General features: G+C 42.5%; 1 protein-coding gene across 13 annotated transcripts in view; it reads left to right on the top strand.

The window, feature by feature from the left end:
* nfasca (neurofascin homolog (chicken) a) overlaps window positions 1–24489 on the top strand; it is a 57126-nt gene extending 32637 nt beyond the window's left edge. For 2 of the 13 annotated variants that reach the window (XM_017036595.2, XM_025059873.1), the window contains 30 exons: window positions 734–751; window positions 1534–1639; window positions 2320–2516; window positions 2736–2858; window positions 3374–3544; window positions 3769–3816; window positions 5358–5469; window positions 5561–5745; window positions 6118–6249; window positions 6498–6641; window positions 6734–6845; window positions 6930–7096; window positions 7306–7453; window positions 7698–7822; window positions 8112–8156; window positions 8426–8527; window positions 8817–9014; window positions 9170–9240; window positions 9716–9938; window positions 10399–10514; window positions 10617–10827; window positions 11326–11448; window positions 11832–12005; window positions 12245–12271; window positions 14619–14873; window positions 15923–16045; window positions 18968–19108; window positions 19511–19639; window positions 20399–20468; window positions 24067–24489. In XM_017036595.2, the coding sequence (XP_016892084.1) occupies window positions 734–751; window positions 1534–1639; window positions 2320–2516; window positions 2736–2858; window positions 3374–3544; window positions 3769–3816; window positions 5358–5469; window positions 5561–5745; window positions 6118–6249; window positions 6498–6641; window positions 6734–6845; window positions 6930–7096; window positions 7306–7453; window positions 7698–7822; window positions 8112–8156; window positions 8426–8527; window positions 8817–9014; window positions 9170–9240; window positions 9716–9938; window positions 10399–10514; window positions 10617–10827; window positions 11326–11448; window positions 11832–12005; window positions 12245–12271; window positions 14619–14873; window positions 15923–16045; window positions 18968–19108; window positions 19511–19639; window positions 20399–20468; window positions 24067–24295 (4025 nt within the window). In that variant the 3' untranslated portion in view covers window positions 24296–24489. Of the gene's footprint in view, window positions 1–733; window positions 752–1533; window positions 1640–2319; window positions 2517–2735; window positions 2859–3373; window positions 3545–3768; window positions 3817–5357; window positions 5470–5560; window positions 5746–6117; window positions 6250–6497; window positions 6642–6733; window positions 6846–6929; window positions 7097–7305; window positions 7454–7697; window positions 7823–8111; window positions 8157–8425; window positions 8528–8816; window positions 9015–9169; window positions 9241–9715; window positions 9939–10398; window positions 10515–10616; window positions 10828–11325; window positions 11449–11831; window positions 12006–12244; window positions 12272–14618; window positions 14874–15922; window positions 16046–18967; window positions 19109–19510; window positions 19640–20398; window positions 20473–20762; window positions 21684–24066 lie in introns of those variants that run through there. The other 11 variants (XR_003051040.1, XM_025059875.1, XM_025059876.1 and 8 more) reach the window with 11 other exon arrangements.
* The last annotated feature ends 1107 nt before the right edge of the window (window positions 24490–25596 follow it).

Here is a 25596-nt window from a genome sequence, read left to right as displayed (position 1 = left end):
GTCTCAGGGTGATCAAAGCCTTTGCTCCATGATCCTCAGCTGATACTTAAACCCAGTGGACAGAGACCTAAAAAGAAATCACCTCAGTTTCTGACCTGCTTCACAGCAAACTGACCTGTTGACCTTTACTGATGGATTATTTACACACACACACACACACACACGTGTTTCCACATAATTACATTCAAACAGTTATTCCTGTTGTCCTAGTTTAGCACAGCACTAACTGAATAGCAACTACATGAAGTCAACTACAGAGTACTAACTAGTATTAACTGGGTAATAGCCTTGAAGGTCTTACCTGACAATGGTGTGTGTGTATGTTGTGTCTCAGCTCTGTCCCTGAACTGGACGTGTTCTTCAGAACTGACTTTGTCAGGTTCACATTAGTAATTGTGTCAGAGGAGGAGCAGTTTGTTTGTACGACTGACTTGTTTGTTTTTCTCTCTTCCTTCTTGTTTCATCTTTTGGATTTATCTACAGGTGAGTCATCATTTTTTATTATTTTATCTCTTATTTCTGCAGAACATGAGTCTAACTCATGGCTAACACAGACATATGTTCACCTCACATTAATACAATATGATAAAGCGTGTGAGTTTTAACTGAACCTGTATATATATCTGATGTGATGTATGTAAATGTCTGAAAGATAATTGACAGCATTAATTACTTTTTAATAATTACTAATTGCTTCTGTTTTTGTTCCTTGTGTTTTACCTCGGACTAACAGCAAAGATCCAACAGGACTGTAAGTCTGTCTTTTTAACACTGTCTTATTTGTTCATTTAAACAACATTAATAACTGTATTTACCTCGAACACTGAACACAACGTATCTGACAAGTCATTGCATTTTTATAGCTTGTATTTATTGTGGGGGGGGGGGGTTTCTTGCCATAAACCATAATATTGAATTTTGTTTTTTGTTTTTTTTTCTTAAAAATGTCATGCCTGTTCTCTGGTATGGAACAATCTGGCTCATAATTTTTTCTAATGCTTTGAGTAAAAGATCATTATGGTCCTAAATGTCATGGTTTATTTCCATTTATTCTGGGGTCGTTTATCCTCAGACAAAGTCAAAAGCTGATCTGATGAAGAGCTTCTCCTCAGAGCCACTCTTTTGTCATAGCCATGCACACACTCGTAGTGGTCCTATGGTTGCCATGGCACCGTCAGGATCAGTATAATGCACAGCTATGTTAGCTGAGCATGACATTAGCTCATAGAGCTTTATCTACAGAACAGAAAAGGTTTCTTTTTACCACCAATGTCTGTTTGGACCACCGATAGTAAATGGGATGAAAAATGTGAGCTGTCCCTTTAAACCAGAAGAACGTCCACTTGTTAAGTGAAGGTATAGCATAGTCAGCATTAACCTGATCTGTGTGACTTTACGACTGTCACTGCGAGGCTGTACTTGAGTCACTAAACTACATGTATTGCGCTCAGCCTCAGCCTGTGTGTGTGTGTTCATTATATTCACACAACCTCCCCTGTGTGACCCCTTCTCTCTCTACACCCCCTCCTGCAGTGAAGCAACCCCCCACCATAGTCAAACAGTCGGTGAAGGACTACATTGTCGACCCCAGAGATAACATCATCATCGAGTGTGAGGCCAAGGGTAACCCAGTGCCAACGTAAGCACATTACACACACACACACACACAGGCTCTCCCTTCCCCAGAACGTTCATTGTGCTCCACTAATGCACTCAGATGACTATTCATGCTCATGAAACATTCAGCAAAAGGGATTGTTCACTTATTCACACACAATCAGGCTCTCACTGACACACACACACACACATAGGGATCCATTGTTAACTTCTTAGTGTCACATTGCTCCTCAAATACTACAACATCAAATATATCTCTCTTTAACGTGACGGCCAGCATCTTCCACTGGTTCACAGTCGGTGCTGGAGAAGAACCACTGGTTTTGTCAGAGTTTGGCACTGATCTGGAAACAGCAGCAGGATTAGAGCAGGTTTAACCCTGAAGATGGTAAAGTGTGACATGTTAAACAGACATGTTTCAGTCTCTCTGTCTAGACTTGGTACAAGCCCGAATTCAGAGAATTCAGTTGACTTTACTGCTTTAGAATTAAAGAACAGAATTAAAAACAGTCATAGGGGAAAATTGATCCAGTCTAAGCTGTAGTGTTAAACAGAGAGTTCCATCTTTGCTCTGTCGTCTCCTCTTAAACACAGAGACATTCTGTTGACGCATGAAAACTAAAGACTAAGTTCTTCTTCTCCCTATACGCACCCATAAGCAACAACATTACAACAGCTTCATGTTCTCTGGTGTGTGTTTAGGTTTACATGGCGAAGGAACGGCAAGTTTTTCAACATCGGGAAAGACCCGCGGGTGACTATGAGGAAACGCTCAGGAACACTGGAGATCGGTTTCCGCAGCGGAGGGCGACCTGAGGACTACGAAGGAGAGTACCAGTGTTTCGCCGAAAATGATTTGGGAATCGCTCTGTCCAACAAAATCCTGCTGCGAGTCTCCAGTAAGAACAACAGATGTGTCACAGTGTTGGCTTTAGTACCGTCCCAGGAACACGGTGTCAGTATGTCATTGTGACATTTATAGGAACATGTAACAAGGTTCACTCTAACTAACCATAGGTGTGAATAGGAGTGTGAATCTGTGTAAGAATGACTGTATGATGGACTGGAGAACAGTTCATGGTTTGACCCCTCTCCCCCCCCTCTTCCCCATCCTCCAGAGGCTCCTCTGTGGCCCAAGGAGGTTCTGGAGCCAGTGTTGGTGACTGAAGGTTCCCCACTGGTTCTAACCTGCAACCCCCCACCAGGTCTTCCTCCTCCATTCACTTTCTGGATGAACAGCGGTGAGCAACAGTTACACACACGCACACACACACACACACACATATTAATGCATTTTATTCAAATGACTTACTGTTTAAAAATGAATGTGCTCCTTAGCTCAGAAACAAAATTCCGTGATCAGCAGCAAACAACAGAGTCAATAATCCTGTGACTTTCAGCAGCTGAGATTATAAATACTCTATTTATTTATAGTAATATTTGTCCCCTGATTCCATCTTCTATTTAGGAATATATGCCATATGTCATGCACACCATAGTTTGAGAACCACTGTGTTCGATCATGATGTCACACTCTAGTCTCTGTAACACTGCTTCTCACTGGTCCTCAGGCCGTGTTGACAACCGTACAGCTGCTGTCAGTCTGTGCGGATAAATTGTGATTGACTGTATGTGTGAGTGTGTGTGACAGTGTTGATATAACACTACAGTGAGGCCAGGATGACGCAGCAGCAGAATCACAGCTGAGGTTTCATGACACGACTTCTTCTTCTTCTTCTTCTTCTGCTCTCCGCAGGAATGACTCCAATCCCTCAGGATAAGAGAGTGTCCATGGGGGTGAACGGCGACCTCTACTTCTCCAACGTCATGGCTCAGGATGCCCACACAGACTACAGCTGCAACGCCCGCTTCCTCTTCACACACACCATCCAGCAGAAAAACCCGTTCACACTCAAAGTTCAGACCAGTGAGTACACCACATATGCACACACACACACCCTCACACACACCGAACAAACTGCAGATTTGGCAGTGGGTTCAACTGTTAAACTTCTGTAGCTACAGTTTGTGGGATGGTAGCTCACATCTCCACCTAGAGGTAATATAATGACATAACATCTGTGTTCGCCATCACACGCCCTCTATGTGAGGACTGATGATCACACTGTGTTTACCTCTTCCTTTTTTCAGACACACCATATAATGAGACATCTTACAATGCCTCTGACCCCTATGGTGGTGAGTCACTTCCTGTCAGGACAGCTCCTACAGTCACCTGACTAAAACCACTAACTGAACACTGGGTGGAGCTGAAACCTTCACTGACGACAGACTGATTTAACATTCTCACTGCAGTGATAGTTGTCCAGCCTAGACGTGGCATTTCTAAGACCTGATAAGAATAAAATGTTCTAGAGCAACCCTAAAGTGGTTCGTATTATAAATTGCATTTGAGAAGGTCATATTTTTTAGTGTGTAAAACCGGCTCAGTGTCTTTTCCCTATGACATCATTCCACCTCATGAATGTTTATGAGGTCATTAACACACAAATTAGCCTCGGTTCAAGTTTATTGTAAAGAGATAAGATTATGTGTCTGTGTATTTATTATAAATGGCAGCTTTTCAATGAACCAATAGCTGCAGGGATTTGATCCCATCAGCTGGCAGCGTAGGAGAGGTTGGATGACTTGATGAGTCCCTGAGGGAGAACAAAGTCCCTGTGACAGAACAGGCATGTGGGTTTGAAGATCAGCAGGACTGATGACACCATGGAGGCTGCAGCACTGAGAGGAATTAGGTCACATGATGAATATTTAGTCTGGACTCCTGCTGTGACCATTCATACTCATATATATATAAATGGAAATCAGGTTTTCCAGCAGTTTCCTTAGCGTTCATGCACATGTATGTGTGTGTAAGTTAACGTGATGAGGACGGTTGTCACAGCTGAAACACTCCCACAGTAAATGACTGTGTCTCCAGATTCTGTCCCTCCGACCCCCTGTTATTAACCACTGATCCACCGTGCTTCATGTTGCCTCTGATCATAACTGATCCTCTCACACACTGATGTCTGTCTGCACTCGTCACTGGAGAAACTACCCACTAACAGATGCTCTAATCCCACACACAGAAAATGCTAATTTTAATCCCACTCACTTCCCAGCAGGCTGCAGCTTTTCCAAAACTGGATTTGGTGTTTATGGTGTGAACAAGATTTGTTTTGGGATTAGATTGGTGTTTAAATCATGCAAAATGAAAGTGTATAAAAATGATGGTTGATTTTGTATGTGTTCTTATCCTCAGTGTTGCTGTGATTGATGTACTTTAAAATTAGTTAGACCAGGTGAATGTGTGAACTTAGAAACGTCACACTTCCCTCTCTGATTGGTCCAGTGAAGCATAACAAAATTGAAACATTTTTGTGCTTCTTTAATTAAAGTAGTCCGGTCTGTGACCTGTCTCCGTCTGATGTTCAGCTGATCAAACAAAACAACAAGAACTCGTCGTCTTCTCTGCTCCTTTGGCCAAACATTAGTCAGATCAATGTTGTTGTTTTCTCTGCTGAGTCTCTAATGGCTTCCTGTGAGAGGACAGAGACAGCCATCGCCCGGGGGAGATAGAAGACAGTCCAGAGGAAATGAGGAGAATCATTTTGTTAAACTTGTTTGTCAGTGCACACAAAGCAGACGTGAAGCTGCTTGAAGGAAACCAGGGAGATGATTGAGGAGCAGATTTCTGATGTTGTCGTGAACTCCTCATTACTCTGTGTCCTCAGGCCGCAAAGTAGCAGAGACCACACCCACCTTCCTCTCACCGTCAGGAACCGAGAGCTCCAAGATGGTGCTGAGAGACGAAAAACTGCTGCTGGAGTGCATCGCTGCAGGACTGTGAGCTCACGCTCTTTATACGGTTGTCATTGTTATGAAGGATCATTTTGTTGTGAACAAAGACAAACCCCTCCCACCTCCTTTGTCACAGACCCACACCCACCATCAAGTGGTTTAAGAAAGGTGGAGATCTGCCAGGACGGAAGGTGAAGTTTGAGAACTTCAACAAGACCCTGAAGATTGTCAGCGTGTCAGAGGAGGACGCTGGGTCGTACGTGTGCATGGCTAACAACCGTTTAGGCAGCATACGACACACCATCTTCGTCGAGGTCAAAGGTGAGGAGTCAACATTGTTAGTAGTGGCGTTGTTAGATTTGGTTAACGTGCAGTTTTATTATTTTTAATTTATAATTTTGAAAGCCCGCTGTGACCTATGTTTCCTACTGTGGTGGCCTGGAAAGATTTGGAAAAGGTTTGACTTGGAACACCGTCATATTAAGCAGAAATAAACAGAAATTGAACCCCTGACCTTCTGATACCATAGGCTTGAAGTAAACTCTATTTTTCACCAGTTCAAGTCAAAGGTAAACAAGTATGAAGACAGTTAGAAAGCACTTCCATATATTTAAGATATTTCTATAGTGTGGTTATGTTTTACAATTCTATGGTCTGTCAACTTTTGTGACTTCATCGTCATCTTGTTCACAGCTGCCCCCTACTGGCTGGACAAACCTACTGACCTGGTGCTGGCTCCAGATGAGAATGGACGCCTGGTGTGTCGAGCAAACGGGAACCCCAAACCCACCATCCAGTGGTTGGTCAACGGTCAACTAATAGAAAGTAGGTGTAGCATCTGGTCTGGCCTGATGGGGTCCAGAATGATCTCTCATCCTCTCTCTCTCTCTCGGTCTCTCTCTCTCTCTCTCTCTCTCTCTCTGATGATTGACAAGAGACAAAAACATTTTCAACTTTTATTTCCATCACATGGCAGTAGATACAGGTGTCGATTATTCCACTGAGGTTTCAGTGACTTTCTAGTGATCTTGTCCTTCTCCTTCTCCCACCCCACCTCCTCCTCCTGACTCCAGGTTCTCCTCCCAACCCCAGCAGACAGGTTTTGGGTGACACCATCATCTTCCGCTCGGTGCAGATGGGGAGCAGTGCTGTTTATCAGTGCAACGCCTCCAACCAGCATGGTTACCTGTTGGCCAATGCATTTGTCAGTGTTTTAGGTGAGACACGTGGGGGAGGCCTCTGTGTTTCAGGTCATCACTGTCAGAAACCTACAGGTGTAAAGGTGTATTCCACTGTTTGTCTCCTGTAGACCTGCCTCCACGGATGTTGGGTCCTAAAAACCAGCTGATCAAAGTCATTGAGAACAACAGGACCTTCCTGGACTGTCCCTTCTTTGGTTCCCCTCTGCCAGAGCTGCGCTGGTGAACATTTCTTGTATTTTTATACAAAATACTGCATTAGTGCCTATGCTGTTGTCATGTCTGATACTAAGGTTGAATTTTCAGGTTTAAAAACGGACAGGGCAGTGGCCTGGACGGGGGCCAGTACCGGGTTTATATCAACGGAACTCTGGAGATAAAAAGGGCCCGGGTGGAGGACGAGGGCACCTACACCTGCGTGGCAAGCAACATTCTGGGGACAGCTGAGAACCAGGTCCGCCTGGAGGTCAAAGGTCAGGCATCCTGTCACTGCCTCTCTCTCAGTAGATCTTTAAATATCTTCAATAAAAACCACAGAGTGAGATTCAGATCTAAGTTACCCTGTTACCATGTGACCTTTTGACCTTTCGTCTGGTCATTCTTACCAATATTCCTTCAACTTTAACGTCATATTCTATCTTTGGGTGTTTACGTCCATTCTCACCAACCATCTCCTCTTCAGAGCCAACTCGTATCGTCAGAGCTCCAGAACACGAGTCGGCCGTCAGAGGATCCACGGTACTGTTCAACTGTAAAGTCAAGTCTGATCCCAGTCTGCCTGTCACTGTGACCTGGACCAAGGACGACAAGGTTCTCCATCTGGGATGGAGGTGAGGGGAAAAGAGGAAAAGAAGGAAAGGGAAGATATGAGGGGAGATGAGAGTAGACGTAAGGAGAAAACGGAGGGGAGGGCAGATAAGGCAGGAGAGGAGAGGAGAATTGTTATCATAGTTCTAGTGCTTCATATTTATCTACCAAACTCCAAGTGACTTTATTATTTTTCAGGTTTCACTGATAAATATAGTTCATCTAGCCCCCCCTACAGTCTGTACACATCTCTCTCTTTGTCTCCAGGTTGAAGAAGGACGACGAGTCTCTGACCATCACCAACGTGCATGAGGGTGATGAGGGAACGTACACGTGCACTGCTAAATCTGAGATAGACCAGGACTCGGCCTCCGCCCGTCTGACTGTGTTAGGTACAAACTACACCCTGGTGCAGAGCAGCTGTGTTTCAGTTCAAATGAGTAATACAGAAACAATACATCATAGTATAATAAAATACTAACATTTAGTATTTTTGACTCAGTCACTGTCAACATCTGTGTACTTCCAATCTCTGCTTGACTGAGCTCATCTGAGTTGAACTGAACCAGCTCTAATACAGTGTCTGATCAATAACATGTAAAGACTGCTCTGCTGTTAACTGTTTAAGACTAACTTTCACCTTTACACCTTCACTTCCTGCTTCATGCCCCTGCCTCACAGAGGAAGCCTCCCTCAACCCCTCAGTCTCTAGTGCCTTGCCTGCAGGTAACACACAGCTCTGCTGAAACTGTCTTTGTCTTTTACTTCCTAGTATTTTTTGTTGAATAACAAAATCAATGATGATTTTTCTATTTATTGTCTCAGTTTCTATAGTTGTATTTAATACGAGGATGTTTGTGCTGTTTGTTAATGATGTTTCGTTATGGAGTTAATCTGGCATGAAACTGACGGATGTTCTTTACAGGATCTGAGTGTGTGTGTGTGTGTGTGTGTGTGTGTGTTGTACACTTACTCCTCCGATTGTGTCTCCACAGACCGTCCAGACCCTCCCATGGATCTGGATCTGTCAGATCTTTTAGCTCGCAGTGTTCGTCTCACCTGGATTCCTGGAAACGACCACAGGAGCTCCATCAAAGGTCAGTGTACACACACACACACACACACACAAACCAGTGTATATGCTTTTCTTGTTTCCTGGTGAAAATGTTCTGACCCAATTTACAGGATTCATTTTTTATGAAACAATGTGTGTGATATTAATGGAACAACACCAAGTGTATACTTAGCTCCACCTTGTGTACAGACCAGGAAGGGGCGCTACATGCTCAGTGTTGACCACACAATACTGGAATTATTTAGGCAGTTTTTTATGAAATATAATCTGTAAATCAATGGATCAACAACAGTTAAATCCTCTGCGGGCAGAGTTCCTGGTCCAGTTTGAGGAGGATCGTTGGGAACCAGGTAGGTGGCAGAATCTGTCCACCTACCCCGGGGACCTGAACTCTGTCATCCTGCAACTGGCCCCGTTTGTGAACTACCAGTTCAGAGTCATTGCCATCAACTCAGTGGGTCAGAGTCAACCCAGCAGACCTTCACCACGGTACAGGACCAGTGGAGCTGGTGAGAGAAAGAACACACACACACACACACGTGTGAACTGTGATAAATATACTGTATGTACAGTGTTGTTGACCAGGTGGTGGCAGTAAGTATGCAGCTATAAAAAACAGATTCATTTACATATATATACACATGTTCTCCTTTTATCAAAAAAGCCCCAGATGCTATTCCCAAAGATCTGCGAGGGTGGGGCTCCATGAAGGACAACATGGAGATCACCTGGGAGGTAAGACAAAAGAACAGTAATAATGCTAATATATTCATTCATAATTGAAGGTTTTGTTGTTTTTTAGATGTTATAAAGAGAAAGGTCTACTTCACATGGCTCTGTTTTACTTTGTACAATATTGGCCTTTAAAAAATATATACGTATTTATATGTGTAGTGTTTCACCAAGGTTACACCAAGCTAGCCCTTGTTTTTGGATTTTACTTGAAAAACTTTTAAGTTGCATTACTGCCACCTACTGGCTGTATTTGAAACTGGTACATGTGTCATCTTTTGTGATTACTGTCAACAGGAATTCTTTAAAACTTTACTAAGTAACTAAGTGGATTTTGCTGTAGCTTTAAATGAATATTTATTTTTAAATGTATTTATTTTCATATCTTTTTACTTGAGTGTGTATTCACTTCAACATCGCCTTTCCAGTCAGTGTGTCTTTACGTTTACACAAGCTTCTGTTTATGTGTGTGTTTTAGCCACTCCTTGATCTGGAGAGAAACGGTCCAGACCTGCAATATGATGTGTGGTGGAGGCGGAAGGACACAGGAGAGGAATGGAATAATGTGACCACAGAGGGTACCAAACATGTGGTTCACCCCACAAACACCTACGTGCCTTATGAGGTCAAAATCAGGGCCAGGAATGAGTTTGGACCAGGACCAGAGTCCAACCTGGTGATTGGTTACTCTGGAGAAGACAGTGAGTCGAGTCAGGCGTTAAATCATCCTTAAAAAAACGCTCCTGTGGAGGCCTGAAGGGAACACGGAGGGAAAAAAACAATTACATTAAAGAAAATATATTTAAAGGAATTCAGTTAAAATAAAGGATCATTAACAATACCATAAGGAACTATTATTTATTAATACTCATCTTTTTTGTTGTTTACCAAACTGATAATATTTTCTTTAACATTTTCTTGTCTTACATTTTTCTGCAGCCTTAAATCACATTCTTTATCATTTCTTAGAACATCTTTCATTTCTGTTTCTCTTATCTTGGAGTGTAGTTTCGAATTTAAAATGTGACTTCTAGCAACCTACAGGAAGTAATGTTTTTCCTCCACGTCACCTCCAGGACTCTGTATATTCCAGACACATTAAGTACTTTCAGAGATCAAAAAAACAGTTCAAGGTAAAGTTTATGTTTTAAATGTGTTCAGAGCCCACCGACGCTCCTACTGACCTGAGGGTGTCAAAGGTCGAGAGCACCAAGGTCAACATCCACTGGAAGTCTGTGGACCCTGACTCTGTGCTGGGGGAGTTCAAAGAGTACAGGGTGAGAGTGAGACTAAGACTGTGATGGAACTCTCTTCCCTCGCTCCACTCCGGAATCTTCTAATGTTGATGAGTGTGCTCTCTTCTTCTGTTCTCCTCACAGTTGTACTACTGGCGTGAGTCCAGCATGGTTCCAGGTTTGGTGGTCGATAAGGAGAAGAAGACCAGAGGCTTCTACAGCACCACGTCTGAGCCGTCCGCCGTCCTGACAGATCTGGTGCCGTACTCCAAATACAAAATGTTCATGGTGGTGGCCAACAATCGCTTTGAGAGTCCGCCTAGCAACACAGTGGAGTTAAACACCAAGGAGGGAGGTGAGGACCTCGGCTGCTCTCCTGGTCCAGACCATCACAGTCTTCAGGGGTTTTTAAATTTGTCAACTCTATATATGATACAATATTGTGGACGGCAGGTGTAGTAACAGATGATCTGCTAAAGTTTAACTGATCATTAGAATGGAAAATTCTTTTGGTGCCATTGATTATAAAGCACAATAAACAAACATGGATGTTTGATCCACTAATCATGAACGAAATAAGATTTAAATTTAAAAAATGTAGCTTCAAACTCCTGCTGGATTGTACTCTTTGTATTAACAGTGGATGAATGAGGTTACCACTGCAGTGCATGGAAGAAATCAGATTAGTAATATGCTATATGGCTTCATTTTTTAAAACTTCAAAATGGACAGTGTTAATGTCCTAATTGATGCAACATGCTAACAAAATACAGTGTTGTGGGACCACATTTGTTCAGCTTATACATTACAAACCCACAAAACTGTGTATGTGTGTGTGTGTGTGTGGATACAGTCCCTGACACTCCAAGATTCTTCAGAATCAACCGTAGGAATTTGGACACTCTCTACCTGGAGTGGGACAAACCTCTGGAACCTAATGGAATTCTGATTGGATACCAGCTCAAGTATCTGACAGGTGAGCTGCAGCAGATTGGTCAAGTTTGTCTGATGTCTCTGCATTTATATTTATTTACTGAAAGGGTTTATTGTTATACAGATTACCTTTTTTAAAATGTGATATTTTGAAGTATTGTTACATCTTTAAGTATTTATAGAAAATAGTATCAAGTTCAGTGAATTTCCTCTATTGTCATTCTACAGTACAGTGACATACTGTATACAACATGTGTGATAATACTTCTACTATTACTACTTTGATCACTACTACTCCTAATAATAATAATAGAAGTAATGATGGTGATAATAAGAATAATGATTAGTTTAAAGGGCAGGGAAAGCAGGTAATATTGTTGATTAAATGTACAGCATAACAACTTGCTGTGTGTGTGTGTGTCATAGTCAATGGTTCCAGGGTGGGTCGTCCACACCTGGAGACATTTTTTCCCAATGCCACCGACTTCACCCTCCGCCTCCCGGACCGATCCACTCGCTACAAGTTCTTCCTGTCTGCACTCACTCAGGTGGGAGCGGGGGAGGTGTACGCTGTGGAGTCACCCCACTTTGCCAATGAAGGTGAGTGTGTGTACACTGTATGTGTCCAAACATGACGTTGAGTTCTGAAATACTGGTGGTTGATCACAGGTGTTCACTAGTGTCTCTCACTCACTCACACACACACACTCACACACTGATGTAACACCACAAACCTGCTGCTGTACATAAAGGTGATCATCCTCTCTGGTGTTTCTCTCTGTCTCTCACTCCTCTCTCCCCCTTTTTCTCTTCTTCTCCCTTTACTTTGTTTTTGGCAGAAAACTTTATTGATACTACAGATCTAGGTAAAGGAGAAACACTCATCTCTGCCTGTTCCCTTCCCTCCATCCTCTGTTTGTTAGCGTTTCTTCATCTAAACATTTGACAGCAGTGCAGTCCGTGTCCGAGCTCTTTTCTCATGTTGGAGTAAATGTAGATAGAGTGCCCCCTGCAGCTCATGAAGCATTATTTTAAGATAAGATTAGACTTGATTCATCCCACAGCTGGGAGATTCAGTAGTAAGAAACGTCATCTGTTATTAGTAATGACTGGTAAAGACGGGGGCGATAAATATCCTCTGATTTAGTCACTGACAGATTTAAGCTTATCTGTTGTGATGTAGCTGTAGAATGAACACGTATTATTGAATAAAGACACACTGATTAATTAAAAAAACAACTTTTTTTTGTTTTACAACAGAACAGTGCAGTGGCATCCAGAACTAAAAGTGACAGAAAATACCAAAAAAAAAGAGATATAAAAGAATATTAATCTTTGAAAGGCCTAATAAAAATGCAGCTGCTTAACAAAACACTGCATGTATAAGTATTTGACATCGAATCAGAATATTGCAAACATTGCAGTGTATGATCACAATAGGTTTATTAAAGCTTATAATTCTTGGGAAAATGCAATTCTTTTTACTGAGCAATATTTTTAGCACATACTTTCTGAGCATTACTGGCTTTGATGGTGAATAATTGCTATTGTTACTAGTACACGTTAACAAGAAAGGTCCACAATATACTGGGGTCAAAATTATCAATGGAACTCTTGACATCTGAGTGAAGAAGTCTCTGAAAACATTTATAAAATATTTTTATGTGCTAAATTAAAAAAGTAAACAAAATGTGCTTTAAGGAACCTACTAAAAATAATTGTTTTCTAATTTCTATGTTTATGGATGTATTTTCTCAGGTTAGATTTCATAACAGAGTAGATCGATTTGAGATCAATCAGAGTTTTTACTGTGGGGACTGAGCTGCTGACAACAGTCTGCTTTTTCTTTTTTGTTTTCTTCATCTCTTCTTCTGCATCTTTTCATTTCTTCACATCATTTCACCTCTTCTTTTCTTCTTATTTCCATCCTGCTGTTTGTCTGCTCATGTGTTCACTCAGGGGTTGAGTGTTCTGACCCAGTGCAGCATGCTGGAGTCACAGACGGCTGTGAATGCTTCAGGTTGTTTCCTTTACTGAGTTCACAGCAGACGCTCCCTGACTAACCTGACATTTTTGAGACGGTCCCTGATGGTTCACTCTCACAGCTCAGCATCACTGCATCAGCTTTGAAGCACAAGTTAGACTTGTGTGTGTTTGTGTGTGTGGTGAGACAAGGTGCACATCCTTCCATGAGGATGCTGAGCTTTGGCCACATGTTGATGAATGACTGGTGTGAAGTAAGAACACACACTTGGCTGCCTGTTCACCTGCTGCCTGTTCAAAACCATGTCACTCCGCCCTCTTTATCCATTGCTTTATCACTGGGTCAGTAAACATCAAGAGGTACAGGTAGGTGAAGTGGTCTGACCTGGTCTGGACACGAGCTTGTCTTAAGAGCACAGATATATGTGGGTTGGACAACAGTCGTGAGACACTTTAATGACTGGAGAAGACCTGCAGGTCAAGGTACAGTTGAATATGGGAATAAAGGGTTAAATATGTGTTTTAAGAATGAAGACAGTAAAAGCAATATTTCTTAATAAAAAAAATTAATGACAATGACAAACTTTTTTGTCTTTGTCCTTTACAATGTATAAAATACTTTTGAAGGTTAAAAACACATTATATATTTTACTATACTATGCTATAATATATTATATTATATTGCATAAATCTTTTTCCTACAATTTATTTGGCACTAAGAAATATAGACTGTTTTATTAATTTGATGGAATTTTTAATAACCATGTTTTACAACCAGGATGTCGGTGTCATTCCTGATATACATTTATTGTCTTTCAAAGGAGATTAATCTTTGATATCTGCAAAGATATACTGAGTGTAACTGATATAGGTGGAAATCCAGTTTTTGTTATAATTCCTTTTTGCACTAAGGGAAGAAAACCCCACAGGAACGGGCGTGCGATACCAGCATCTGTCCTCTAGGTGGCAGTAGCGTTTACACCATGATCATGACTGTGTTTATGCGACGCTATGGAAGAGACTGTAACGACAACAGTGGTCTACAGTGATACTTGTAGACCGATGTTGACGTCACACAGCAGGGCTGTATGATGAAGAACTTTATGAATTTTAACTCAAAGCTTTGTGTGTGTGTGTGTGTGTGTGTGGGTGAACACACACTCATGCTGTTGTTGGATGATTCTGTGGACCTGCTAACCCTATGTTCTCTCCTACCTCCTCCCCCTGTAGTTGAACTTACCGACACCTCCTTGGCCTCACCCTTCACTCCTACACCTCCCCCTCTCGTTACTGTTCCTCCCACTACCCTCCCTCCAACAACCATAAGCACCTCAACTAGTACCGCTCCTCCAACAACAACCTCTTCTACTACTACAACCACCATCACTACAACTACTGAGGCAACAACAATAACAACAGCAGCAACAACAACGACCACCGCCCCGGTGCGGGTCACCACCAGGCGCACGGATCAAAACGTGTTGGGTACATGCTGTCGTCCCGCTCTGGTCTAGTTTCTTAGAGACTCGTATGAAACTTGAGGAGTCAGGGTCTTGTCTTCACCCACCTGACCAAACGAGGAACTACTTCAAGGCTGCATTCCAATAAACTGCTCTGGTCCTGCCTTTCTAAAGTGGACAATTACTTCAGATTATTGGAATGCAGCCGACCACTCTCCTTCTGGTCAGGAAGTGAGGAATGCTCCTCCCCACAGTCTCAGAGTAGATAGAACATGACCATGAAAAGATGGGTCGTTCTATGTCAAAAAAAAACACGTGTCCAGAACATTTGGTTCACTTTCTAAAAATAAGACAGTAGTCAATAAAAAAATAAAAACCTGTGATTTAGTAACACAGGTTAAAAAGAATTACAAAAACAATGGTCATTTTTTTAATATAATCTCATTAATGGAAACTTGTCATTGAAGAAAGACACAAAGATCTTCTTCAACAGCTCTGATTCTTTTCTCTTTTTTTTTAGTTTTCATGGTCATTTGCTGGAAGAGCATTTAATAGTCCTGCATGTCACACATTGACAAACAGGCTGTACAGTCATGTAAACATGGCAGAAGACAAATGTGCCCACTGGTTATGATCAGTACAAACAACCAGACCCCCCCCCACACACACAGAGAGAGATCTGGACTGCAGGCTGTACAGTCATGTAAACATAGAAGGTATTGTCCTGCTGGGTGTTTCCAGGGCACTGTTTTTATCATTGTAGTTTTTACTGCAGTACCATCTCAGTTAAGACACATTCATCTGATGGCTAAAGGTCCCTGATAATCCAGGAACCTCAAAGTCCACATTAGTTTGAGTTTTCATGTGTTAACATATAGGTTAAAATATTTTTTTAGGAAGTGAACTAACCTTTCTGTAAATGTGTTCATGTGTAGACATTGACATCTCCAGTAGGACCCCCAGCTTCTCAGCTCCTGCAGTGAAAACACCGTATACTGATCAGTCTAACACTGACTCTTTTGCCCATTACCTCTGCCCTCTGACCCTGTACCCTGACTCCCCTCCTGCGTGTAGTTGTCCCTGGGCGAGAGATCTGGAATCTGACGGTGGAGCCTAACAGTAACTACGCTAACGTCACCTGGAAACACAACTTCCCGGCCGGCAGCAGCGAGTTTGTGCTAGAGTTCACACTGGACAGTAAGAAACCAGACCCAGTCCATGTAGATCTGCCAAAACCAAACGTTCTCACAGGGTTAGAAAAAAAAAGAAAGAAAGCAATATGATGGGGTCTTTTCCTAATGAGCTGGTTCCAGTAACTGGGACCAAGTTATTAATATCACCTGTCATTTAAAGACATTTAATCATTCTTTTTGATGATTTCATGGTCAGTTAGTACAGACCTACCTGACCCCTACAGTATCAATGTGTTATTGCATCTGCTAGAACTCCTGCTACTTAGTGCCCAACTATACAGTAAACACGGAGCCAAAGTCAGTCATTAATATTGATTATTAAATCACTTATTAAGTCACACATGTGACACAAGTTCAGAGGTCAGTGCTCTGCCTTCAGCCAAACCATGGTGTGGACAGGTGACCCTCACTTCCTGGTTCTTCATCTGTAGGTAACATGTCTTTTATATATAAATGTCCGCATTATGAAGGTCAGGTGAGAGATAACCTGTTGTTGTAGCTAGTGTTGAAGAAACCAGATGTCAGTTCCTGGTTTCTTCAGACCTGATGAAGTGAGATCCTGCTCTAGTCTGTGCATTTCTCTCCTGCAGTTTTTCCCCTCTCTTTCTGTCTCTCTCTCACCGTCTCTCTTTTTAAAACTTTGTAATGTGTGGAAATGTTGACTTTCATCATCATCATCAGACTGATATTCTTCTGCTCTCAGTTTTCTGCTCGGCTCTGATTGGCTGCTGTTTGACTTCTGCTGTCTGTTGGCTGTTTATCTCTGCGTTGCTTGTGTTTCTTTAACTGCTTGCATCATCACAGGCTTTAGTCCTGCACTCAGGTGTTGACCCGTCCTCTGTCCTCTGGACTATGTGTCCTCACCTTCTTTAAAGTCAACATCACCCGTCAGTGATCTCTGGTCAGGGACCAGTAGGAACTTATTTTTCTTCCTGCCCTTGAGTGGCCGTGTGAATTTTTAATGGTGTCTGGATGATAGTGGGAGGAGGTAATGGGGGTGAGACTGATCGAATCGGCCCCTCCCACTCCCATCCTTTTCCTGTGTTCCAAGGTCAGACTTGAAAGCTTTAGGGTTAAGATAGAGGAGTGGCTGAGACCCTTTAACACCAGCTGTCGTTTCCACCCCGTCATTTCTCCACTGTATATTTAACAGCATCCTCATCTGAACATGTTGGCGTTTGAAGGAAACACACATCTGATCATGTGCTCTGGAGATACAGTAGCTGCAGTTTTCTTAAAGATATTCTTTAGTGGTGATTGTGTGACCTCTGACCTCTGAACCTGAGCCAATAATATATAGACTCCGGTGCTCCTGCTAGAGCTCAACCATTCTCTACTCCACCTCTGAGCTCCAGCTTCCCCACGCCTAAACTCTCCCTCTCTCACTCTTCACAATCCTTGTTCTAATATTCTTTCTACTTCCTGTTGTCTTCTGACTCTACTTTCTTTGTCCCAGCCTCTTTCTCTCTCTCTCTCTCTCTCTCTCTCTCTCTCTCTCTCTCTCTTTCGTTGGCTGTTTTGAACAGCTATGTACAGTTGGCTCAATCATGGGTTCACTCTCCCTGACAGCTCACAGCTGTGTTCTCCTCACACACTGACAGATGTGACTGCCCACAGCCAGTTCAGACTGGTGCAGATTTGTGTAACTGGGAAGTGTTTTATAATACAAGCTGCTGTGAAGTTCAAAAATCTACATTTCATTTGACTGAAGTTCCTGCAACTTTTCATCTACATTTCCAGAAGGTCAATCTGAGACTAAAGGATGTGTTGATGATCTAGAAAGCTTGAAATACTTTAAAAAATACTTAAAGATACTTGAAAAGACACAGAATTGTATAATGGTTGTATGCATATATCACTGAGGGAGGTGTGAAGAGAATGGACTCAAAGTCAGAGGAACACAGTGTAGTTTTGCCTGCATCCTATCATTTTGCATGTATTTTCTTAGAGCAGCGTGACCCCAGTGACCTCAGCAGCTGAGCTCAGCTCAGGTCGTAGTCTGTATGTCATGTTACACTCCGAGCCCGGACTTTTCCCTCAGTGTTTCCCAGAGCATGGCTTTGGAATGATCCCAGTTGGATGACATGGATATCAGTCATCACTGGTTAGCATGGTGCATGATGTCACCACCTGGTGTCGCCCTCTCTGTCACTGCCACCACAGAGTCATGCTCATAGCTTGGCCATGTCATGACCAACGTGTCTTTTTGTTGGAAAGACACAGGCTGTTCCTGCTGCTGTGTGAACCTGTGATCGACTGAGACTAACAGTGCTGGTACCTAGAGTTACATCGGAGAACGCAGACTCCTGCTGTGGACCAACATGGTCCTCCTGGTCCAGACTAGATGCAGATCTGCAGGTCCGTAGGACCATAGGGAACTACGCAGTTTCTGTATTTAGTGAAGAGACACCACGGATCCAGATGTGTCCCTGGTATTGATGGCACTTGGACTGGTTTTATGTATTTTTGAGCTATTTTTTTTTATAATACCACACATAAAGGCAGACAAAATATTTATTTTTTGGATTGAAGGACATTTTGGATCATCTAAGTGGCTCATTTCAAATTTTAAACTTGACTCCTAACTAGACTTTATTTTAACCAGCTCTGATGAACAAAACTTCTATAATCTTATCAAAATGTTTTTGACACATGTAATTAAATAAATCAGTTAAGATTCAGTTAAGTAGTTTTATTCAATTTAATTCATGACCTCAGCTCCAACATGGTCCAGTACTGAACTGGTACCATCTCTGTGCTCTGGTTTGGTCCTGCACTGTTACCTGTCTCAGTTTCCATCACTGACCTGCTGTCACTTCTTTCAAATACTTTAATGCTGTCACTGAGAGCTTCAAGCATAGGCATTGTTGCTAAATCATGGCCACACCCCCTGGAGTGTGATTGGCCCCTTTCTTGTGTCTCCAAGGCGATAAGACGGTGAAAATTGTCCCAGTGAAACAACAGCCTCCGATTAGAGTGGCGGATCTGATCGCTGGTGCCAAGTACCATCTGAAGGTTTACTCCCATGAGCTCAACAACATCAGCAAAAATGTCACCTTTAAGACAGGTGAGATAAAGCAGCAGCCAGGTGGAAGCAGGGGAACAGCCCCACAGGGCGGGGACCGGGACCAGTCACTGAGGCTCATGGTCTCCTTGGAAATGACTGGACATTGTTCCTCCTGTTGTTTATGGTTGTTGTAATAATCACCACTGAAGACAAACATTGTTTTTTGTCATGAATTCGATTTTACGATTTCTCTCCATGAGAGATTTGATTTTCTTTGATGTGCTGGATAGTAATTTTACATCTTTTCAGATTTTGTATTTGTTCACTGTGGTACTTCGCAGTGCTTTGTCTTTGACCGTTGAACCTCATGTGATGCTCAGATCCATCAGACTCACTGTACACCACGTTAACTCAATATGTGCACACCCCTCTGCCCCACCCTTTGTCCTTCCATGTCTCCAGCCTACATAGACCAGGTGGACATCGCCACCCAGGGCTGGTTCATTGGCCTGATGTGTGCCATCGCTCTCATCATCCTCATCCTCCTCATTGTCTGCTTCATCAAGAGGAGTCGAGGTGGAAAATACCCAGGTAAGACACATCAACAGCCCCATCTGGTGGGTTGTTACGACAACAACACCCAGTAAAAAAAGTAGCGTTTTTTTTATTTTTATGAAGTTATTTGTATTACATTTACATATCTTAGATTCTATGTTTATGTTCTATATTCTACCTTCTCTGATTCTGAAATAACGACCACCAACATCAGAGTGGGTGTTCATGTTTTACAGTCTCTATAATGTTTAGGTGCAGGATTCCTGACTGGTTTCACAAAATATCTGGGTAGGTTCTGATTAGTAATGCTAATGCTAATCTGGATGATCTGAAAGCTAACAACAGTCTGATGAGCTCAGTGGATTGAAACCTAAACTGACTAATCTGAGGATATAAGGAGTGTTCTGTACTGATCCAGTTCTGTTCATCTGTATGTGTGTTTCTGAACTCTGCTGCTTTAATGATACAGCCATGAGTGAGAGCAGAGGAGTTCTGCTGCTCCGGGGACTAACTCTTCACTTTACACACAACATGTCCCTGAACAGTTCCTGGTTATATTAATATTATATATTTAATATTATAATAATGAGAATTACCTACAGTTAGTCACAGGTGCTCATTAAAGCAGTTCTACTCACAACCAGCAGAGGACTCTCTAACATAACTCTCTTATGTTTGATGTTTTTTTACTTCGTTTTTCTTTTTCTAATAATCTAATAAATAGTACTATGAACTGTAAACCGTATGATTCTCTATCAGGAATTGTTAGTGATGTTTTCTTCTTCCTGTTTTCAGTGCGTGACAAAAAGGATCTGCCTTTGGACTCTGTGGACCAGAAAGACCCAGAGGGATCCTTTGACTACCAGTAAGTATTTTTAACACGACCTCCAGCTGCACTAAAAAGTGCAGCGACCGCTCCAGTGTGTCCAAATAAACAAACAAAGAGAATGAACTGAAAAGCTCTGTTAGCAGAAATAAACCTAGAACATGATCTCTGAGCTGTCACTGATATTGGTTCTGCAGAAGTCAAACAGCTTTAGACATGACTGGGTTTTTACATCACTTCATAGTACAGTATGTACAGTAATATTAATTATAACAGTGTTATAGTTACCATGAAAATGAAAGTGTTGTCTGTTTCTTTTTTCTGCTCCTCCAGGATCCACTGAGTTTGATTCCCTCGTTCTTTTCACTGGACTGAGACGTTTTGTCCACTTTGACTAAATATGTTGAATTTAACATTCTGTCTTAATCTGAGATTAAAATCTAACCTGGTTTGAGGCATCCGCCATTTAATCACTTTACTGAATTAATGTCTCACTAACGACAAGGCCTTAAAACAACAATATAACATGAATACTCAGGTGTCAGCACATGGGCAGGACCTGAACCTGGATCCCCACTGTCCTCCAGTGAACAAGTCCAACTGTGATACACAGCAGATGAACCACGTGGCCCAACTTTTGGTCCCTGACCCCAATGTTTTCTTTCAAGTCAAAATGGCCGTTCCTCCTGCGTTTAAAATTTTTCAGAATGAACGTTGGGTTTTTTTTCTACATCCGTTAAATTCTTGAAATAGAAAATTTCTGCAGGATTTATAAATATATACACCAGCCTAAAGTCTTTACTCAGCACATACAGAGTACATCGTTTGTATAAATCCACACTAGGCTTAATATCACTGTCTTTTTGGGACAGAGCGGTATAAAAGCACATGACAAATACTCATGTCTGATTCGCTGTGACTGAGGCAGCTTCATTTTGTTTGTTTGTCAACAATCAGTGTGACATTAACATTCAGGTGGTCTCCACAGTGCAGCTCATCGCTTCAGTCCAGTCCTTAAAATGGTGCTAATGCACTGACTCCCCCCTCCGCCTCCCCTGCAGCTCTGTCTGTGTGTGTGTGTGCATGTCTGTGTGAGGTTCCATGCATGTTTATCAGCACATGTGAAGCTCCTCTGTCCTGGGTTCTTTGTCTCCTCCTGCTGCTGTCTCCTCTTAAACCTCACATCCCGTCCCTGTTTTTTCCCCTACGCTGAAATGGGTCGTCTGTCCCCGGCAGGAACGAAAACGAACACAGGTACTTTGGTCTCAGCACCGTGTCTCTCCTAACTTGAGCATGTCACCTGGAGCAGATGTTCCTCCAGAGCACCGGGGTCGGCAGTCGGAGGTGGTGTCTGATCAAACAGAACAATCAGCCTGTGTTGTTGGCTGTTTGACCTGCAGTGTCAGCTTTAGACATGACTTTGGCCTGCTCTATATTTGAATTTGAATAATGGGACGAGTGATGCTGTGACGTCTGAGGAACATGTCTGACATGAACACCACGTGGCTGCAGATTCAGGGTTTTAACTTTAAAATACTTTAGAAAAGATGTAGTGAATATTGTTAAATAAGAAGTATAACTCTGCATATAAAAGTTCTGAGTTTATTGTTCAACAGTTCGACTGTTGCTGCTGTTTCTCTGCTCTCCAGCCTGCACTACTTCAACATCACTATCCCATTATTCAGATCCATGGATGACTGTGACGTTTATAGAAACATTAGAAAGCCAAACATCTGGTTCAGTGTCAGAGTCGCTGTGGTTAAAGTTAATTATATTTCTTAGGCTGCAGTACAGATGAAGGATGAGGGAAGTTCTACACTAAAAATAATTTTAAAAAAATCCAAATCCACATACAAACACAGAGTGTGGTGTTCACCATCTCCCATCGTTGTTCTTCTTTCTTTTTTTGATGGACCTCACACAGGGGAGGGTGTGTGTTAAAGATATGTTACTATTATATTTTATGGCAGAGTTGTGCAGTACACTGATGAAACAACTTGTAATTAATCCTGGGTTAAGAATGGATAATTTGATTAAATATTTAAATCAATTGACAGACCCTAATTAATACATGTTTCAGTTTGAAATTTAAAGGTTGTCCCAAATGTCCTAAAAAATGTCAAAAACTTCAGACCAGTCCTCAGAAGTTACGTCTGTAAATGTACAAGAGAAGACTGTGTTGGACCTTCTGGTTGGATCACTTTGAACTCTTATCTGTATTAGTGTGTGTTTAACTGGTGTGTGTACGAGTGTATGTTTGGGAGTGGGTTTTCTGCTACAACTGTACTTTGTATTTTGAGGTTGAAGATTTACTCTGGAGTTTAGATTAAGACTGGACATAAATGCACTAGAGTACGGGCCTAGAGAATGTATTCTGTCTATATGAAGGGCTGTGTGTGAGAGGGAGAGGAAGGTTCTGGTAAAGCTACACCTGTGTGGATAGATTTATGTACAACTACCTTAGCTCTCTGGACCTTGGTCTTGTGTGGACATTTTCTACATCCTTAACCTTTGGGATTAAACTCAGATTATAGTACAGACTGGGTATCCAAGGAGAAGTGTCTCAGCGAAGTGCTGACAAACACTAACCTCTGTGTGTGCAGTGACCACTGTGTACAGAGTACACACAGTATAGCATGTAGCATGAAGTAAGAATAGTTCTTACCTTTTATCGTGTCTGAAGATAAAATGTTTGAATCTTTAGCTCTAGATGAAGGACATGCTCTTTTTGCTGCATCTTTAACTGCATTTGCTGTGACTGGGAGAAAAAACAAACACGCTTTAATCAACTCTTTCTCTCTGTGCATGGGATTCAGATTGAGGTTCAACCCCTGGTCCTGATCTGAACTGAAATCCAGTAGCTCCATAACCCAGACCTCCTGGAGTTGATTAGACCATATGTCAGAGCATGACCACTGTGACACAGCATGTGTATGAAAAATATAACAGTGTTTCCTGTTATACCACTAACTGCAGTGACTGGGTAGTATTTGTTAAAACGGCATCGTTGGTTTCCTTGTCAGGACTTTGATGTCAGAGATTTTTATTGTTTTGTTTTTTTTAAAGGTATTCTCTATAATCACTCCATGGTTCATTATGTGTTAGTAGTTTCTGGGATTATCCATCGTCCATCATTATCATCAAACAGGTGAAAGTGATTGAAACAGTTTAATTAACTGAACCACAAACAGCTGCGGGAGGAATTTCCTCTTCTTTTTCCTTTCAGTGATCAGGACGTCCTGTGGAGGAAATATTTACTCATATAGCATAGACCCAGTAGGTGGCAGTAACACGTATCGCACACTGAGTACAATAAGTGAACAATCAGAAACAAGACTAAAAGTTTTCAGTGTTTCTTTTTGAAAAAAGTTTTGACTCAGTCACAAGATAAGGTTTATTAAATGTGTACTTAGCACCACCTACAGGTCAGGAAAGGGGACAATACGATGCCAATATCTATTCCCCTGTTCCCCATGGAACTTCACCTTAGAACATATTCAATGACCTCAACATAATTTCTTCCTTAACGTTGAACCATGTCCGTCGGTCCCTAAACTCTTGTCACACTGTCCTCCTGTGAAACACCTTTAATCTCTGCCCTTCCCTCCGTCCCTCCCTCCCTCCCCCCCCTCTGCAGCAGCGACGAGGACAACAAGCCCCTGCAGGGCAGCCAGACTTCACTGGACGGCAACGTGAAGGAGAGCGATGACAGCCTGGTGGACTACGGCGAGGGCGGCGACGGTCAGTTCAACGAAGACGGCTCCTTCATCGGCCAGTACACAGTGAAGAAGGACAAGGACGAGACGGAGGGCAACGAGAGCTCCGAGGCCACCTCCCCCGTCAACGCCATCTACTCACTGGCGTAGCAGCAGGCGGGGACAAAGATGACCCCCACACTGGACCCAGAGAACCCCCACACATGAATATATATATACGAGTATACCAAACCAGAAGAAAAGCAGCGCGGCCGTCAGGAGACTGTGGACCACAGAAACACTGGAGTGGACTGAGAACTAGAACTAGAACCAGAACCAGAACTAGAACCAGAACCAGAACTAGAACCAGAACCAGAACTAGAACTAGAACTAGAACTAGAACCAGAACTAGAACCAGAACTAGAACTAGAATGGGTAGTATTTGTTAAAACGGCATCGTTGGTTTCCTTGTCAGGACTTTGATGTCAGAGATTTTTATTGTTTTGTTTTTTTTAAAGGTATTCTCTATAATCACTCCATGGTTCATTATGTGTTAGTAGTTTCTGGGATTATCCATCGTCCATCATTATCATCAAACAGGTGAAAGTGATTGAAACAGTTTAATTAACTGAACCACAAACAGCTGCGGGAGGAATTTCCTCTTCTTTTTCCTTTCAGTGATCAGGACGTCCTGTGGAGGAAATATTTACTCATATAGCATAGACCCAGTAGGTGGCAGTAACACGTATCGCACACTGAGTACAATAAGTGAACAATCAGAAACAAGACTAAAAGTTTTCAGTGTTTCTTTTTGAAAAAAGTTTTGACTCAGTCACAAGATAAGGTTTATTAAATGTGTACTTAGCACCACCTACAGGTCAGGAAAGGGGACAATACGATGCCAATATCTATTCCCCTGTTCCCCATGGAACTTCACCTTAGAACATATTCAATGACCTCAACATAATTTCTTCCTTAACGTTGAACCATGTCCGTCGGTCCCTAAACTCTTGTCACACTGTCCTCCTGTGAAACACCTTTAATCTCTGCCCTTCCCTCCGTCCCTCCCTCCCTCCCCCCCCTCTGCAGCAGCGACGAGGACAACAAGCCCCTGCAGGGCAGCCAGACTTCACTGGACGGCAACGTGAAGGAGAGCGATGACAGCCTGGTGGACTACGGCGAGGGCGGCGACGGTCAGTTCAACGAAGACGGCTCCTTCATCGGCCAGTACACAGTGAAGAAGGACAAGGACGAGACGGAGGGCAACGAGAGCTCCGAGGCCACCTCCCCCGTCAACGCCATCTACTCACTGGCGTAGCAGCAGGCGGGGACAAAGATGACCCCCACACTGGACCCAGAGAACCCCCACACATGAATATATATATACGAGTATACCAAACCAGAAGAAAAGCAGCGCGGCCGTCAGGAGACTGTGGACCACAGAAACACTGGAGTGGACTGAGAACTAGAAC

This window comes from Cynoglossus semilaevis, chromosome 11 (assembly GCF_000523025.1).
Source record: "Cynoglossus semilaevis isolate Cse_v1.0 chromosome 11, Cse_v1.0, whole genome shotgun sequence".
Classification (NCBI taxonomy): Eukaryota; Metazoa; Chordata; class Actinopteri; order Pleuronectiformes; family Cynoglossidae; genus Cynoglossus; species Cynoglossus semilaevis.
Note: the sequence above shows the minus strand (reverse complement) of the source record. Positions and strands in the feature narration are given on the sequence as shown.